The 19,948-nt window shown below is 38.2% G+C and overlaps 1 protein-coding gene across 1 annotated transcript in view; it reads left to right on the top strand.

Moving 5' to 3' along the window:
• Positions 1-19,948, top strand: part of FAF1 (Fas associated factor 1) — a 227,529-nt gene that overhangs the window by 143,385 nt on the left and 64,196 nt on the right. Inside the window, exons 12-13 of the mRNA XM_070745898.1 lie at positions 2,424-2,505; positions 17,617-17,771. Coding sequence (XP_070601999.1) covers positions 2,424-2,505; positions 17,617-17,771 — 237 coding nt within the window. The remainder of the gene's footprint in view (positions 1-2,423; positions 2,506-17,616; positions 17,772-19,948) is intronic.

Genomic DNA, 19,948 nt, shown 5'->3' with positions numbered 1-19,948 from the left:
AGAGTTAATTATTCTAAAGCTAAAATTATGATTTTCTCAGAGGGACACAGCTGCTGAAATCACCATTGTTGTACTGATGACAATCACTTTGAATAATCTTCTGCCTTTAAATATTGGACCATTATATTCCAGGGCTACAATCTGGCAGGTACAAAGGCAATAGCACCAAGGCAATATTGGGCTCTTAGGAGTGTTTGTTTGTTTATTTATTTATTTATTGATTTATTGATTGATTGATTGATTGATTGATTGGATTTGTATGCCGCCCCTCTCCGGAGACTCGGGGCGGCTAACAGCAATAACAAAACAACATATAATAATCCAATACTAAAAACAGTTAAAAACCCAATTATTATAAAAAACCAAACATACATACAGACATATCATGCATAAAATTGTAAAGGCCTAGGGGGAAAGAGTATCTCAATTCCCCCATGCCTCCCTCACTGCTGCCATAAAGCTGTTTAAAGCTTAAACCTATTTCACAGATGCTTAATAGTTCATAAGTATAGTTCATAAGTATGCATCGATAATATCTTCCTTAGAGATTGTCCAGTCCTAGATTTTGTCTACTTTTTCAGGTCTCGTGTTGTATTTCAAAAGCTCTGATATTTGTGGAATCAGGAATGCTTCTCCTTGAGGAAAAAGCCCAAACTTGTAACTTTTCTTACCAGTTACAATTTTGCTTCACTGGCCCCCTTAATGCTCTTTGACAATTCCTTTTAACAACAAAAGACAAATATTTTGTCTTCTTAAGTTTTTGTAGTTTCTCTTTGGATTTATTTCTTTAGACTTAGAAAAATTCAGGGCAGAAACCTGCTAGTGAATTTATAACGCAGCATGGCAGTTGGATCTAAGAGTTATTGGTGATTCTCACAGCGGGTTCTAGACTAGAACCAACTTGTTCCTACTAAGTATCTATTCAGTCTTGCTTTTTTTTTTTTTTTTGCTACACTATAGGGCTTTTAGCTTGGCCCATTTCAACAGCTTTCCTACATCAATACTAGAGGGCAGGAAATAGAAAATCCCTTTTGAAAAGTGAATGTCCTTGCAATTTGTGTATTTTCAAATTTCCCCCCACTGTCTCTACTATGACATTGTACATGTCACCTTTTTAATATTTACTTTTAATATAATTCGATTCTATTTTGAGCGAGAAGCTCTATGCTGCCTGCAGGATCAGAACCCATTTATTGCAAACTGAGATGCTATATTCTTATTGGTTGCTATCTCAATCAGTAAAAGACTGTTTTTCCCCTGATGCTGATATCTTGTTACCAGCTCTCTGATATTCAATAGTTTTAGGCTTCTGTTTTCTTTTTGTCTTTACCTCTATTATATTTTCATTATATCTTATTATCTTTTAATTGTTTTTGTTTAGTTGCTAGTCATTGGCTGTATGTTCTAATAAAGAAAAAAAAATTAAAATAAATAAACTGAATTTTCCATTAGGTTTATCCTTGTTAAGTCCACCAGTATCTTTGAGAAAAGAATTAAACAACTAAGGAAGAATTCTGTTCCTTAATGTGAAAGCTTACACTAATTGCTGAGTTAAGAAAATGCCTAAATGGAGCTTTGTCAATTTCAGATTTCTAAAAATGTCACTTTTCCTTATGAATAAAAAGTCCAGCACCTTTTCCAGGACAGTGTTATTTAGCTTGAATATTTTAAAAAAATATTTTCAGTGAATGGATATTTATGTATACAAATGTTCGTTTGTTTATTTGTTTGTTTATTAGACTTCTATGCCACCCTTCCCAACTGACTCAGGGCGGCGTACTACATAATAAATTCAGTACAAGTGTGTAGAAATCTAGTATTAAAATACTAAAAAACCTCAAAAGTTCTAAAACCCAATTTATCCTAACACAACCATCCACATTCATCCCAACTGGATCAAGCCACTCATAACATTGGCCGGAGTTAGGTATCAGTACTCACAGCCCCCCTTGCCTGCCAGTAGAGATGAGTCTTCGAGGCTTTGCAAAAGGCCAGGAAGGAGAGGGCAGTACATATCTCCGGAGGGAGTTCATTCTAAAGGGCTGGGGCTGCCACAAAGAAGGCTCTTCTCCTAGGTCCTGCCAGACGACATTGCCTAGCCAACAGGACCTGGAGAAGTCTGACTCTGTGGGACCTAACCAGCTGCTGGGATACATGAGGCAGAAGATGGTTCCATAGGTAATCTGGTCCTAAGCCATGTAGGGCTTTATAGGTCATAACCAACACTTTGAATTTTGTCCAGAGGCCAATCGGCAACTAATGCAGCTAACGGAGTGATGTTGAAATGTGGATTTTAGATACATAATTACCATTAAGGCATTTATACAATAGGTTTTGGATATTTGATTTTAGGAAAAGAATACTATTGTCTTTTTGTTATTAAAAATTATATTTACTAACTGAAACATTTTGGACTGAAACAGATATGGTGACTGCCATCCAGTATTTTTTATTGGATCTTTAGAGGCTGCCTTTCAAGAGGCCTTCTATGGGAAAGCTAGAGATGTAAGTACATTTCAAATTCTATATTAATCAGATAACAAAGGAACTCAGTGTAAAAATGTCACATTAAAGAAGTTTGCCATATTAATGAAGTTTAGAGTTTTATACTGCTGCTGCTGCTGCTAGGTCTCTTCTAAAAACTGGGACATGGAGTAATGTTCACTCAATTAAAAAAAACAAAACATTTTGAACTGATTGAGGCTTGGACCAAGTATAGGAAAGGACTAATTTTGGGGCAATACATTCTCTTCTGCATCCCATCCTAGATGATTGAAACACTCTGGCCAATAATGCAAAGGACTGCAAAAGTGAAAGCTAAAAATATGAAAAAATGCTTCATTTTCACTGGATTAAAGAGTCTTTATTCAATGGAGGAATACCAGTAATAGTATTAGGTAGCAGGCAGAATTGTGTTCCCAACCAGTTACTAACTAAATTATACTAGTATCTTTTCTGAGACAGTAATGGAGAATGAGATGAGAGTTATGAATTTTTCTGCGTAATAAATCAATATTCTGAATTTCATTATTACCATGGGAGAAAGTTCAAAGTTGTGCAGTGTTATACAGTAAAATGTTTCTGTTGCAAGGCAATTAAGAATGTCTTGATTACATATTTGATGAAACTCATTTTTGTGTATGCCTTGAAATCAATTTTTGATTCTAGCAACTGGGTAGACAAGTTCCTGTAGTTTTCTTGGTAAGGTGTTTCAGAAATGGCTTGCCATTGCCACCTTCCTTGAGCTGCAAAACAATGACTAAACTCAAGATCACCCAGTTGACTTTCTGCCCAAGGCAGAACTAGAAGTCACAGTGTACCAGTTTTTAGCTTGATGCCTACATCAAACTGTTGCTCATACGGATATAATAAATGAATTAATATCCCTATTTACATATAACGTACAGTGTAGCTTAGATGCTTAAATAATGCTAATCACTATCAAGCAGCATCTTATTTTTTGTTCTCAGTCTTAATATCTAACAAGCAAACATTGTGATGATTCCACTATTAATATTCAAGGGAAAAATATTTACTGTATGCAATAAAAAAATCTAAATATTTAAATATAATGCGATATTACAGAAATGTCAACCTTGATCATTCTAACAGCATACTGGTATATTCATTTTGCAAAATTCGTAAGCACCAATAAAAATTGAACACTTTTTCTTCCCAAAAGGATTAAATATTGAGAATACTTAATTCCCTATGTGATATTTATTACGCTGTAGATTAATATAACAATTACAGAGTAAAAAAGTAAATAGCTGAATTGTGGATTTGCCTTATTATTATTCATTGTCCTTGTTGCAGTTTTTCTAAAGAGGTTTCCGTAACAATATTTTTGAAGATTAGCAACTTTAAAAAAAAAAAAGAATTATCTACCTACCTACATACTTACCTTTGCAAGAACTGTAATCTGAACCTATATGTTTTGTCCTGATGTGCAGGGCACTTAATTTTGCCAGGGCAACAGATGAGCTTCAAGCAATAGCATTCTTAACTTGAAGTGAGAAATTGAGTTGGAAGAGTAAATAAAAACAAGATTGAAAGTTTAAATCCTCTGCTGGGCTTTTTGAACTTATATGCTCATTAAATGTTTATTGGAGTGGTGGGATTATGAAGGATTTAGGGAGCTTCATCAACTGGTATATAGTTAATCACTAAGTAAAACACTGCATTTGATAAAGTGTTTCTCACGATGCCACACTCAATCCATCTTAATGAAAACCACTTCAAACTGATTTAATTTGAGAGCACTTCACAGCCTCCAAGAGTAAGTACAGATCTTGTCCCTTCTTTGGAAAATTTTCACTGTTGTCTAAGGAAAGGGATCTCTGTTCTAATTCAGCTTTAACAAAAGAGCAAGTCTTAGTTTCTTTGTATGTGATGTTGCTTTTGTAGCAGAAAATATAGAAAAAAATTGAGAGCTGATTCTTATTGAAATGAAACAAAAATGAAGAATAGTATTGTTGAAAATAATTGTTGAAAATATTTTTGTTCATACATATTCAGTAATTCTTCAAATAAATGAAATACATGTGAATAATTTAGTTACTTTTAAAGATTATAACTGAAAATACATTACTATCTAAAGTAAATACAGTGTTCCCTCGATTTTAGCGGGGGTTGCGTTCTGAGACTGCCCGCGAAAGTCGAATTTCCGCGAAGTAGAGATGCGTAAGTAAATACACCATTTTTGGCTATGGACAGTATCACGAGCCTTCCCTTAACACTTTAAACCCCTACATTACAATTTCCCATTCCCTTAGCAACCATTTACTCACCATTATTACTGGTACTCACCATTGAATAAGACACTTAATGATCCTGATATTTATAAACATAATTATTTATTAACAATAATTATTTTTTTTGTTATTTATTTGCAAAAATTATTAGTTTGGTGATGATGTATGACATCCTCGGGTGGGAAAAACCGTGGTATAGAAAAAAACCCCATGAAGTATTTTTTAATTAATATTTTTTGAAAAAATGTGGTATAGCCTATTCGTGAAGTTCGAACCCGCGAAAATCGAGGGAGCACTGTATTATTATATTAAATTATCTGTTTAAATATCGATATGGTTATTGTCAATGCTTCACATGGTCAAAGCAGAACTGTAGAGTTTATGAGATGCATCAGAATTTTGAAAAGCCTACACTATCACAAAAAGCCTACACTGCCAAGTAATGCTTTGTGGTAGCTAGATCTTTGCTAGTCATTGGTATAATTATTTAGAAAGCATTCAATAAGGTGCTGGAATGCAGTGGATATGACTGAAGAAATCTAGTTCATCTGTCTAACCATAAGATTACAACCTGATAGTTGTGACAGAAGCAACAAGACTTCATGTCATGGCTTTAGTAAGGTCGGTATCAGGTCTGTATCACATAAGGCAATCTGACCAGGAATGCTAGTCTCAAATTATTTAGGATCTTACATGCAAAAGTCATATTTATGACAGTTGCAGTGTCCCAGGGTCATGTGATTATCTTTTGAGACCTTCTGACAAGCAAAATCATTAGGGAAGCAGATTCATCTGCGTCTATATTACTAACATAACACCTGCAGCGATTCACTGAACAAATGTGGCAAGATAGGTCGTATAATGGGGCAAAATCCACTTAACAGCTGTCTTGCGTAGCAACAGACATCTTGGACACAATTGTGTTCATAAGTCAAGCTCCACCTGTATACTAGCCAAAGTTAGTACACTTTATAAATATTTAAGATAATGTTTTAAAACTCTCAATGAAAAGATGAATCTAGAGTCATTCTTCTAATCCAGTGGTTCTCAACCTGGGGGTCAGGATCCCTTTCGGGGTCGAATGACCATTTCAAGGGAGTCACCTGAGACCCTGGGAAAAGACAAATTTCTCCTGGTATTAGGAACTAAAGCTTCTATTCTGGCATCTTGGAACCTATTTTTACAATCCGACCAATCAGGCGTTTACAGTGGGGGCATCTCTCTCTCTGACTTTCCTGCCAATTAGCTCAAAGCTCTGTTGGGAGAATTGGCGCTAGACTTATGGTTGGGGGTCACCACAACACGAGGAACTGTATTAAGGGGTCGCAGCCTTAAAAAGCTTGAGAACCACTGTTCTAATCTATACTGTGTAGAGAGAATATATTCTAATCTAGAATATACACATACCCCAAATTTTTGTATTTAGAAACCATATGGTCTCTGTTTTACCAGAATTCAACCTGAATTCTGTCCCTATTGAATTTATTGTACTGTGTGAATGGTGCAGAAGATTTTCTGGATTCAGATATTATGGAAAAGTAGAGCTGAGAGCCATCAGGATATTGATATTTTGCCTCGAGTCTTGATGAGCCCTTCCATCAGCCGTATCATATCCATCTGAAATAGTACTAGAGGAAAAATAATAGATCTTGAGATATCATACAATAGTATGCAGAAATAGTTTCCCAGTATTAGTTTGTGAAACATTCCTTCATTAGGAATAGAATTATAATATTGTATTGTCCCTAGTTTCAAACTCACACAGAAATAGAAGAGCGAATTTTGATTAATTTAATTTAATTTAATTATTAGAGTTGTGGGTCACCTAACTCCTTTTGGAGTCTGGGCGGCATACAATCAGTAAAAATCATGTAAAAACAGTATGAAATCCCCTTAATAAAAACATTTGTACTTCTGAGCCAGAGCTAGATGTTATTGTTCATTGCCCTGAGGCCTGCTGGGAAAGCCAAGTTTTTAAGGCTTTCCGGAAGGCCAGGAGGGTGTGGGCGGTGTGGATCTTTGGAGGTAGTTGGTTCCAGAGAGCCGGAGCCCCCACAGAGAAGGCCCTCCCCTGCAGTCCCGTCAAACAGTACTATTTGGCCGACGGGACCCGGAGAAATTAGATTAGTTCTATCTAAAGCTGCTGAGAGATTAAACACAATCAGCATAGTTCCAGTATCCCTGTTTCAGTCTATAGGACATTTGTTGGGGAAACCAGGTCTAATTTTGTCCCCAAACCAGGCCTAAATTCAAATTTCTTGGGCCAATGTGAGGTTGCTATAAACCTGTTTAAAAATCTGATCATATGGCTGCTTTATTTTTCCTGTGGTCTCTCAAACCTTTCCCTGGACAAAAACAAACTATTGTCTTATAAGGGAGAATATTCAAAAGCCTGGTGGGTGGGTGGGAAGAAATTAAACACACTACTATATATTTGTCTTATTTTACATAATTAGTCCAATTCATTCTGTTTGCAGATCCAGTGGATGCATCAAATAAACTTGCTTATTGGTTTGTTTAAATTGAAACTTTATTTGTTTAGGCTCAGCATAAATGTTAGGAGCTGATTTCCATTGCATTTGGGTCAGTTTCAAATAGATTCTCTCCTGCAAGGATTGTAAAAATACATTCCTTTTAGCATGCATGCTATTTATGCCAGTTATCACCATAATATTTGGAGAGAGGTTAATTGGTAAATATGTAAGTTATTTTGGAATTCCTAGTGCCACATGGAAATTGTAGTACAGTGGCTTGTAAAACTAAGTTTCCTTGACAATTTGAGAGAAACAGTATACAGTGATCCCCCGCTCGTTGCGAGGGTTCCATTCCAGGACCCCCCGCAACGAGCGGGTTTTCGCGAAGTAGCGCTGCGGAAGTAAAAACACCATCTGCGCATGTGCAGATGGTGTTTTTACTTCCGCAGCGCTAGCGAGGAGCCGAAGATTGGGGGCGGCGCGGCTGTTTTAAAATGTCGCCGCTGACATGGGGGGCTCGCTAGCACCCCCCCTAACCCGGGTTGGGGGTTCGGGGGGGTGCTAGCGAGCCCCCCATGTCGGCGGCGACGTTTTAAAACACCCGCGCGGCTTTCCAATGAGTCCCGAAGACAAACGTCAAACTTCCGCGTTTGTCTTCGGGACTCATTGGAAAGCCGCGCAGGTGTTTTAAAACGTCGCCGCCGACATGGGGGGCTCGCTAGCACCCCCCCGAACCCCCAACCCGGGTTTGGGGGGGTGCTAGCAAGCCCCCCATGTCGGCGGGGACGTTTTAAAACACCTGCGCGCCTTCCCAACTGAGCCCTCAAGCCAAGCGCCAAAGGCGAACTTCTGCGCTTGGCTTGAGGGCTCAGTTGGGAAGGCGCGCGGGTGTTTTAAAATGTCCCCGCCGACATGGGGGGCTCGCTAGCACCCCCCCGAATCCCCAACCCGGGTTTGGGGGGGTGCTAGCGAGCCCCCCATGTCGGCGGGGACGTTTTAAAACACCCGCGCGGCTTTCCAATGAATCCCAAAGACAAACGCGGAAGTTTGACGTTTGTCTTCGGGACTCATTGGAAAGCCGCGCGGGTGTTTTAAAACGTCCCCGCCGACAAGGGGGGCTCGCTAGCACCCCCCCGAACCCCCAACCCGGGTTTGGGGGGGTGCTAGCGAGCCCCCCATGTCGGCAGGGACGTTTTAAAACACCTGCGCGCCTTCCCAACTGAGCCCTCAAGCCAAGCGCCAAAGGCGAACTTCTGCGCTTGGCTTGAGGGCTCAGCTGGGAAGCGGCCCCAGCGAACGGCATGGGCGGGAGAAGGGCGCGCGAGCCGCGGGCGCGCGGGCAGGCAGGCTGTGGACAAGCCGTTCGCTCGGGCCGCTTCCCAGCTGAGTACTCAGCTGGGAAGCGGCCCGAGCGAAGCGGCAGCAGCGAGGAGTTTGCGTGGGCGGTGGGGAAACTCCTCGCTGATGCCCGCCAAGAGGGGGAAGACCTAGGGAAGCCGCCCAGCAGCTGATCTGCCCGGCGCCATCTACGCATGCGTGCCCATAGAAAAAAAGGGCACGCATGCGCAGATGGTGTTCTGACTTCCGGGTTCAAAAATCGCAAATTACCCTGTTCGCAATGGTCGGGGACGCAATAACCGGGGGATCACTGTAACAAGAGAAAAGAAGTACTCTGTATATTTTCAGTTTGTGAATTCTTCAACCTGTATTTAGACTGTAATGCATTAAACTAGAAAGAACAATCAAGTGCTCTTTGTAACCTTCACCTGTATGTAAAAAAATTTAGTAGATAGAATGAATGAGTACACAAACACACATGCACGCATGCTATAAAAATTCACATATGATTTCTAGGATTGCTACAAATTGGTGGCTTCATTGAAGTAGAAAAAATTATCCATGCTATAAGGTTGTTTTTGCCAACATTCATTTGAGGCCATTGGTTAGTGGATTATAACTCCAATTTCAACTGCTAAGTGCTAGTTGCTAGAAATGCATGTGGCAAATGTTGTTAGTTCATACAAGTGTCTAAATCACATTTCTTAAATAAACCTTGACTACAGGTTTTGTTGTTTGTCGTTGTTTTGGTGTCTTTGTGTCACTATTTGACTCTTGCCTTAATAAGTCCTTGAAGTTATTTTGGCAACATTTCAGAAGTGGTTTGCCATTGTCCTATTCCTAAGGTTGAGAGAGGTTGACTGTATCAGGGTCAACAAGTTGACTTTGTGTCTAAAGTGGAATTAGAATGCATGGTCTCTGGGCTTCTAAGATGATGCCTTAACCTCTGCACCAAACTCTTTTTAGTATTAAGATGGCTAACCTTTTCTTCCTTGGGTGTCAAAAAAACATGCATGCGCCCAACAGGAAGCTTCAGGAAGGCCTGCTAGTACCAAAATGGAGGGGGATGAGCCCCAGTCTCCTCAATCTATTTCCCCAGTGCCTGCTAGTTTCCTTCTGGATTTCTCCCTCCAATGCCTCTTCCAATCTCCCCATGACTTTTCTCACTACATGCTTTCTCCTGAATTTCTCCCTCCAATACTTCTTCCAATTATCCCAGTTTCTTTATCCACTATATGCTAGTTTTCTCCTTGATTCCTCCCTCCAATGCCTCTTCTGATCTTCCCAGTGTCTTTCACAACTGTGAGCTAGTTTCCTCCTGGATTCCTCCCTCCTCTGCCTTTTGCAATCTCCCAAAGGTCTTTCCCCAGTGCTTGCTAGTTTCCTCCTGGATTTCTCCCTCCAATGCCTCTTTAGATCATCCCAGTGTCTTTCCCCACTATGTGCTAGTTTTCTCCCTGATTCCTCCCTCCAATGCCTCTTCTGATCTTTCCAGTGTCTTTCCCAACTGATAGCTAGTTTTTCCTGGATTTCTCCCTCCAATGCCTCTTTAGATCATCCCAGTGTCTTTCCCCACTATGTGCTACTTTTCACTTGGATTCCTCTCTCTAATGCCTCTTCTGATCTTCCCAGTGTCTTTCCCCACTATTGTGTATTGGACAAAATAAACAAATAAAAATAAATAAATATAAATACATGTGCTAGTTTCCTCCAAACGTCTTTCCCCAGTGTCTGCTAGTTTCCTCCTGGGTTCCTCCTTCCTGTGCCTTCTGCAATCTATCCCAATTTCTTTCCTCAGTGCAGCCCATGGAAATGCTCTATCCCCACGTATGTTTCACAGAGACCCGAAGACCAACTAGCCGGCAGGAGGTGTGGGCATATGCAGTAGAGCTGGGCTGAGCTATGGCTGGCGTGCCTGCGGAAAGGGCTCTGCGTGCCACCTGTAGCACATGTGCCACAGGTTCGCCATCACGGATTTAGGGTACAGTGTTCCCTCGATTTTCACGGGGGATGCGTTCCGAGACTGCCCGCGAAAGTCGAATTTCCGTGAAGTAGAGAAGCAGAAGTAAATACATCATTTTTGGCTATGGACAGTATCACAAGCCTTCCCTTAACACTTTAACCCCCTAAATTGCAATTTCCCATTCCCTTAGCAACCATTTACTCACCATTATTACTGGTACTCACCATTGAATAAGACACTTAGTGATCCTGATATTTATAAACATAATTATTTATTAACAATAATTATTTTTTTTGTTATTTATTTGCAAAAATTATTAGTTTGGCGATGATGTATGATGTCATCAGGTGGGGAAAAACGTGGTATAGGAAAAAAACGTTAATATTTTTTGAAAAACCATGGTATAGGCTATTCGCGAAGTTCGGACCCGCGAAAATCGAGGGAACACTGTATACTGTCTCAGTCTTAAATCATTTTCTTAAGCAGAAGGAATATGACATGGCAAAACAGCATGGGCTTCTGTATAGCAGAGTCATTTAGCTGGCAAATGTATTTGTTGGTAGAATGGATTCATTCTTTCCTACTGCATGCCTCCAAAACAGATTTGGGGATATAATGAAAGATGTGGAAAATGAAGGAAAGTTCCAGTACATTTGCAGAAGCTAGACTAAAGATGTATTGTGGCTTCTGATATGTAGGGTCAAACTTGTGGACAGAGGATATTTAGCAGGCATGTATAATTATCCTATAACCTATGTAGTTAAATAAGATGTATATGCTGTATACCCATAGTTTAAAATTAATTTGCCCCAAACATGCTGAAAGTGAATCTTCAAGCTATATATAATATACAATTCTATAATAATTTTATTCAAACATTATCAGTTTTCTTATAATAATAATAATTTAAAATCATATGTTGTATTATTGCACTTTTCTGCTTTTTAAAAAGCTGGTAAAAACAATATAACTACATTTTTATAAGATAAAAAATGCATTGCTCTTAATTACAGTACACACTATTCTGTTTCAAAGGAAGTCTGCTCCCCCCCCCCAAAAAATCCCACATACTGATTTTATAAAAATGTTGACCAAATTTTGATTCTAACCTCTGACGTTTCCAATTGTTCTTTTGAACGCAGTCTCAAATGAAATTCGCCAAATTCTTCCTCCCACCCACCCCCAGAACAGGCACATTTTAATTTCCCCCATCCCAAGCCTATTAAGTTTTTTTTTAAAAAAAAGACATGTTGAAGGTAAGGTTCTCCAAATAGTTACAATTGTTCCAAGTAAGACTTTTAATAGAAAATATCCTTTTAAGTAATCTTGTTACCTCACTTCCCCTCACAGAAGAAGATCTGAAGGAGCAAAGCTCCTATTATCCTAATACTTTAAGAGATTTTCACTGAAAGGCTTCTCTAACAGAAGAGGCAGGCTGTCCAGAACCCCTCATCATTCTGACTTATGGCCTTTTCCCAGTTTTTATTATTCCATTGCTTCTCCAAAACAGTTGTTTACTTTTACGAAGACCATGCCATTCCTTTGTAAAATGCATTAGAGACAGCTATTTAGATGTCAAATTTATCTGGCTGTTTTCGTTCAATCAGTTGGAAGAACAATAGATCCAGGCAGGTAACAAGTATAGATTCTCTTAGGAAGAATAAAGATTTGATTTACTGTGTAGAGGTTTTACAGAGGAATATTGCTATTAAAAATCCACGTTTGTAGTTTTGATTTGTTACTAGTCTTAAGGAATAGTAATTATCCTGCAGAATATTTTTGTGTATGTGTGTGTGTTCCTATATTATTATAAAATAGAATCAACATGAAATCTACTTTTATAGGACAAGCCTGTTACATTTTTCTGCCATATGTAGCAAGACCAAATGCAACCAACTACAATTATAAGCGACAAAATTAACCAATGTGAATATGGTAATTCTGCATATGTAGTTTTTAAATGTTTTTATACACGTCCCTGTTTACATATGCTATAACTGTGCACCTGCCTTGTTTTCTACTATTTGGTCCCAACTTGTAGCTTTAAACTGTACTTATTTTGGAAGGTTAATTCACATGGACTCTTATATTTAACAGTTTCATGGGGTTGTTTCTTTGGGACGAAAGGAGTTTCTCAAGAGGTTTTTCCCCCCCTGTCTCTCTGCTTTCAGTGAAAAGAGGAGAGCAAAGCCATCCGCTTACCACAAAGCAGTCCCACCACAAAGGAAAGATTAAGGGTTTAGGGAGAGGTCAATGTGGGTTTTTCTCTAACTAAACACTTTCCTAAAGTTTCCTTGTGGAAAAATAATGAAGTCATCTAAGAGTTTTTAAAGAATTTTTATTTCTTTTTCACCGTCTGCATTCGCTTGTCTTCTCAGCATGGATGTTTAATCTTTCTAGGCTTTGTGAATTGGCCCAAATGAATAAATGGTGAGCTGTCTCTCTAGGAGCTAGCGGCTTATTCTAAGGCCCTAATCACTGAGTAAACACATCTTTGCCCTCCCTCTCTTACAACTGCTATATAATAGTGGAGATTCTAGCACAGTAACCTGGATATTGCAGGGATCCATGCTTTGAAATGCAGAATGGCTGATCCTCCAAAACAGACAGTGCCTGATCCTCTCCTGCCTCTTTCTTCTTTTTTAAATTAAATATCACCACAGAGATGCTGTTTTATTGCCTGATATTGTGCATTAGTGCCTTGGATTTTCAAGTTTAGTTTCAGTCAACATTGTTGGCTGCACTTATATGGAACTGTGCATGTTAGGCTTATTGGTGGCCTTTTCTGCAGTATGTATACTCAGTTTGGAATAACTTTTAAAATTAAAGGAGACAAACATTAATGCAATGTCTAATCCCTTTTCCAAAGTCTACTGTTCAAATGGTTCCATACTTTTTAAAAATAGATCTTAGAATTTTCCCAAATTCTTTTTTTAAACAATGATTTAAAATAAACCATTACAAAGCCAACTGTCCATTAATTTATTGGTAACTGGCATTTTTGGATAAAGATAACTGTAGATTGGCTATGATTTGGAGAACTATTTTGAGGTTGGACATTCCCTAGTGCCATTTTCCCCCAATAACCAATTATATGCTTTTATTCAGTATTACAAGCTAGTTTTCAAATTCAAATTCCAAAGTTGATTAATATGGACATTGTTATTGAGAAATATATTATGGAAGATGGATTATATATCCATGATAAACAGACATGTTAACTCATTGAGGTGTTTTCATATACAGAAGTAGGTATTACAAATTACAAATTTGTCCTCTACAGAATATGTTGATTCTATGCTTGTCATGGCAAAAAAAAGAGTCCTCTTTTTCACACAACTTTGAGCCTTATTAAAATAATTTAGGCTTCTTATGGCAGCTCTATTATAAGGTCAACTTCTCTGACAGTATTTCATTTGTAGCTTTGAAAATTGTAAATCAGAATGACTCAAGAAAAAAAAGACAGACTAGTACTTTATTTGTGCCTATATATTGATTTTTGTTCATTTTCTTTAATAACTGATATTCTGGGAATTAAACTGTATTTAATTTAATTTATTTAATGATACATATAGAGATCTTTGCTTCTCCAGTTCTAGTCTCCTGGCATTGGGGGAGGGGAAGAAAAAAGAAAACATACTCCTTCCAACATTTTCCTTGAGTTTATTTTCTAACATTATTTTGTGTTAGACTTGTTTGAAGACATGTGCTTCTTTTTCTTCTTTTTGTATTAGATATTTCATTTTAGTGTAATTTATTTAGTGCAGTTCAGAGCAAATTTGATAGTTAATTATCCTCTCTAGGATATTATGTAAGTTATTTCATTTACTAGTACCGGTCATAGTTCCCTCTAAGCTGAGCAGTGAGCAATCGCTCACTTAAAAATCATCATCAACTCAGAGTTTTCCAAACCTGCCCAGAAGCCGAGAGGGAAAGAGTGAGAGGGAAGGAGAGAGAGAGGAAGAGAGGAAGAGAGAGAAACAGATAGAAAAAAGAGAGGAAGGAAAAGAGAAAGAAAAAGAATGGGAATAAGGAAGAGAGAAAGAAAATCAAAATCTATTTTGAAACTAGCTCAACTATTTAAGTGGCATTTTGATATTGATAGAGTTGCCCTATTATGAGCTCACTGTTATAGACACACAGTACAGTATTTTATTTTGAAATTCTCTGAGGCAAAACAGGGTGGCTTATTTATTTATTTGTTTGTTTGTTTGTTTATTATTTCTGCCGCTCAGACACTATACTTTTCCGCCCACCCCCCCAAAAAATTAGAGGGAACACTGGTACCGGTAATATATTGTATAAATTAATTATAATTATACAGCCATAGAAAATTATGAAATAAAAAATACTTAAATTTAATTCAACCAAGAAACAAATATGAGAATAGGATTAACAGGACTGCTGTTTCCATAGAGCTATGACAAAAATGCATTTGGTTGGTAAATATGAGAAAGATTTGATGAAAAGGTTACATTATATGTGTATTAAGGCACACACTATTAGAATTAAGTAGAACTGTACATTATATGAAATACAAGGCTGCCACTGACTATAGCATTCCTTTGTTGAATTTTTCTCATTCCTTAAAGCCTGGTAAAATTATGCCTTGTTATCAGTCATACAATACTTGCAGTGAATGTGATTAGTGGTTGATATTATATACATATACTGTACATGTACATATGCATATACATACATACATACATACATACATACATATATATAACATGTTTTTACTGAATTTTTAAAATTAAGGGAGACTAGGATAGTACTATTTTGGCCTTGTTCTGGCCTTATCAGCTAGCCATACCCTTACTTTATATATATTTATCTATATATATTTAATATATAAATATATTATATAATATATAATCATGTTTTCATTTTGTAATACAGTGGTTTTTTTGTGGGTTCGAACTTCGCGAATAGCCTATACCAGTGTTTTTCAACCGGTGTTCCGCGGCACACTGGTGTGCCGCGAGACATGATCAGGTGTGCCGCAAAGCTCAGCTTCTGAGACCGGAAGCTGAGCTTTATTCTTCGCGCCCACCTGGAGCTTCCCAGTGTCGGGCCCGGCGGGAGGGCAATGGCAATGGCCACCCGCCCGCCTGCCCGATTTCCCTCCGCGCGGCTGGGGAGGTGGATTCGCTGCCCCGATTTCCCTCCGGTGGCTGGGGACGCGGATCCACCGCCTTCGCCAACCCGATTTCCCTCCGCCCGGCTGGAGAGGTGGATTCGCCGCCCCCGCCAGCCCGATTTCCCTCCACCCGGCTGGGGAGGTGGATTCACCACCCCGATTTCCCTCCGGTGGCTGGGGACGCAGATCTACCGCCCTCGCCAGCCTGATCTCCTTCCGTGGGGGGGGGGGTGACGAACCGATGACCGGGGGCTGTCCGTCCGTGTTGGGTGGTGCAGGGCAGGCACAGGCAGCCCCAGGGGAGAACAAGGGAGGGAGAGAAAGGAAAGAGAGAGAAAGGGAGGGAGAGAAAATTGAATGAAGGAGGGAGAGAAAGAAAGAGTAAGAGGTAGAAAGGATAGAGAAAAAGGAAGAGAAAGGGAGGGGGAGAAAGGAAAGAGGGAGGAAGGGGGAAGAGAAAGAAGATATGAAGGAGGGAGAAAAAGAAAGAGAGATAGAAAGGAAAGAGGGAGAGAAAGGAATGAGAGAGAAAGGGAGGGAGAGAAAGGGAATGAAAGAGGGAGAAGGGGTGAGAGATAGAAAGGATAGACAGAAAGGGAGAGAAAGGAAAGAGAGAAAGGGAGGGAGAGGAAGGAAAGAGAGATGAGAGAGGAAGGAGGAGACAGAAAGAGAGGAAGGAAGGAAGAGAGAAAGAAAGAAAGAGGGATGGCGAGAGAAAGGAAGGAAGAGAGAGAAAGAGGGAGGGAGGGAGAGAGAAATAGAGCGAAAGGGAGGAAGAGAGATTTTTTTGTCCAAACTTTTTTTAGGGGGCCCCCCCCTCAATGTTTCCCAGGATTTTGAAAATATGAAAAATGTGCCGTTGCTCCAAAAAGGTTGGGAAACACTGGCCTATACTATGGTTTTTCAACAAATATTAATTAAAAAATACTTCGCGGGTTTTTTTCTATACCACGGTTTTCCCCGCCCGATGACGTCATACATCATCACCAAACTAATAATTTTTGCAAATAAATATATTAAAAAAATAATTATTGTTAATAAATAACTATGTTTATAAATATCAGGATCATTAAGTGTCTTATTTAATGGTGAGTACCAGTAATAATGGTGAGTAAATTGTTGTTAAGGGAATGGGAAATGGTAATTTAGGGGTTTAAAGTGTTAAGAGAAGGCTTGTGATACTGTCCACAGCCAAAAATGGTGTATTTACTTCCGCATCTCTACTTCGTGGAAATTCGACTTTCGCGGATGGTCTCGGAACGCATCCCTCGCGAAAATCGAGGGCACACTGTACAAACAAAAAATGTTAAAATTCTACAAATAGTCTACATTTAATCTCTTTCCTCAGTAATTCCATCAGGATAGCTTTTGTGGTAGCTTTGCCTGTATCAATATTTTTCAATCTCATTAGCAACATGTAGACCAATCCCTAGAGCTCATGGGCATGAGTTTAAGATATTAGATCAGTGGTTCCCAACCTTTTTTTGGCTATGCCCCACCTAAGCATCTCTAAAACCCTGATGCCCCATCTCCACCTCATGACATATAATTCTTACTATTCAAAAAATGAACTCCTACTCATGCGGAGGAAGCCTAAAAGGCCATTAACTTGGTTTAAACAAGGTTCCAATCGCCCCCTCAAAAATCAAATTGCCCCCCTGTTGGGAACCAAGGTCTTAGATTGAAAAAACTCAGTTATACCAATCTTCCCTCACCTCATTTCTTAGTCTTCAACTGCCAGAATCTTTAAGCAGCAGGCAATGGTTATAAGTTTTCTGAAGGGAACTTATATTGTATAAGGATAGTCTATATATGAAGACTGAAATGCAATGAAGTACGTTCTGCTGAAACTCAAATAAATACTTGATTAGATGTGAGACATGAATTACATTTATATTGTGAAAATTATAATTAACTTTCCATCTTTATCCAAATACTGTTTTACAGAGGAAACTTCTTGCTGTCTACCTCCACCAGGATGAAAGTGTGCTGACTAATGTGTTCTGTTCTCAAATGCTTTGTGCCGAATCTATTGTTTCCTACCTGAGTCAGAACTTTATAACATGGGCGTGGGATATGACAAAAGAAGCCAATCGAGCAAGGTGAGTTGTTTTGAAGTTGAAATGGGTTGTTTTAAAATCCTGAGATATTTGGTATCTTTGCTGAAGATGAAACCACATACAACATGAGCAGAACACTACTTTCAGGACAAGAATGTCGGTTTCCTCAGTACAAATCCACTATCGCCTTCACAGTTTTTCAGAATGTCATCTAACCTTAAAGGATAAATTTGAATGTGCATAAGGACGAGAGAGAGAGGGGGGGGGGGGAGGGAGGGAGAGAGAGAGAGAGAGGACAAAAATTCACTGAGGGGAAAACAGGAATAATATCATGAGATTTCAATTATATTTTAAAGTCTGTTAATACACTTTCAAGCAAAATGGTCAGCTATTTTAGAATTTTATAATTCTAAGACTTTTTTTTAAAAATAAATTTTTATTATAATACAAGGATTAAAAAGAGCAGGCATATAGTGTTGTACATATTGTATCATTTCACAGTATAATTATTATTTGTGTAGTTGTTGTACTTAAATTCTAAAATACCTTATACAGAGCTGCCCCTAATTCCCCCTCCCTCCCCGTTGAACTGTTAGCCTCACAGTTCTTTTTTTCTTTTGATATCAATATACAGCTTATGGCATCAGCGGTTGTCAAACATTTGTTCTATCATACAATTAATCTAAAGTCAGATTGATTTGATGTTAATTTTGTGTCTTGGATTGATTTTAAGAACATCTAGTTTATTTATTACCATTTTTTTTCCTTGTCTCGATCCAGTCATAATTTTTTCCCCAAATTTCATAATATTTTGATTCTTCTTTATTTTTAAGTTTTTGGGTTAATCTGTCCATTTCTGCACAGTCGTATTTTTTTTTAATCATTTCTCTTTCTGATGGTGTTTCTTCTTTTTTCCAATTTTGCGCTATTGTAATTCTAATTGCAGTAATCATGTGTTGTATTAAATAATAATAGTCTTTTTTAAGTTTTTGATTTATTATGCCTAGAAGAAAGGTCTCTGGTTTTAATATCAGTTTACTTGTGGTAATTTCGAAGATCCATCTTTGGAGTTTTTTCCATGTCTTTTTTATTTGGGGACATGTCCACCATAAATGAAAGAAGGTCCCATTTTTATTTTTACACCTCCAACAATTTGGTTTCAGGTTTGGATATATTTTGGCTGGTCTAGCTGGTGCTAGATGCCATCTGTAGAACATTTTTTGGATATTTTCTTTAGATGGAACAGATTTCGTTATTTTATAATTTTTCCACATTAATTCTCATTAATCTAAATATATGTTATGTCCTACATTTTTAGCCCAACTAATCATATTTCCTTTAACTATTTCTGTTTCCATTTTATACTCAATTAAAAAGTTATATAGCCTAAGACTTTTTATAATACAATCATGCTTATACTTTCATTTTAAAATAATTCATACAATTACTTAAGTTTGAAGTAATTCCAATAATTCCATTTATGTATGCATACGTTCCTTTTGTTAATCAGTTAAAATGTTTTTAATGATCTACTTTTGAGGTGGTATTTATATTTGTCCTAATTGTACAATGAATTATTTCCAAGCAGTGAGCTCTCAGAATACAGCAATCCTTGTCAACTTCTTTCTCCTTCTGTTCTTCCATCATTCTTCCAGACCAATCTTTTCCATCTCTCAGCAGGAACTAGCAGATGGGAAAACCGGAGAAATGAAGGGACTTTTGAAAGAAATGGGAGTATCCTGGATGCAATCTCTCTTGGTGCCATAGAACTTTTAAGAAGTATAATCGGCATCTATATTCAGAAAATTGGTTCACAGATGGTTTAGAGGAGAGAAACAGCTTCCTGTGGAAGAAAGCGTAGTAATCCATAACATTGTAATATGGGGACTTAGTGAAGAAAGGACTTGCAAAATTTTGTCTACAGAGGCATCTGTCAAATGCATGGAAGTCACTGCTTCTTCAGTCACCCTAATGAGATATGTGGGTTCTCTGTTAACATAGATATGCAAGTGTACTACAACAAAACATAAGATATATAAAGATGAATGTACCAGTGATTAACTAGTAATAGCTTGTAGTACACAGATAGCTTAATCAACATAGCAAGTAAAATTTAGTCTCAGAAAGGTTTTTTTAAAATTTATTTTTATTATTTATTAGATTTGTATGCCGCCCCTCTCCGTAGACTCGGGGCGGCTCACAACAGTGGTAAAAACAAT

Source organism: Erythrolamprus reginae, chromosome 3 (assembly GCF_031021105.1).
Source record: "Erythrolamprus reginae isolate rEryReg1 chromosome 3, rEryReg1.hap1, whole genome shotgun sequence".
NCBI classification, from domain to species: domain Eukaryota; kingdom Metazoa; phylum Chordata; class Lepidosauria; order Squamata; family Dipsadidae; genus Erythrolamprus; species Erythrolamprus reginae.
The sequence above is the reverse complement of the archived record's forward strand: the minus strand, read 5'-3'. Positions and strand labels throughout refer to the sequence as shown.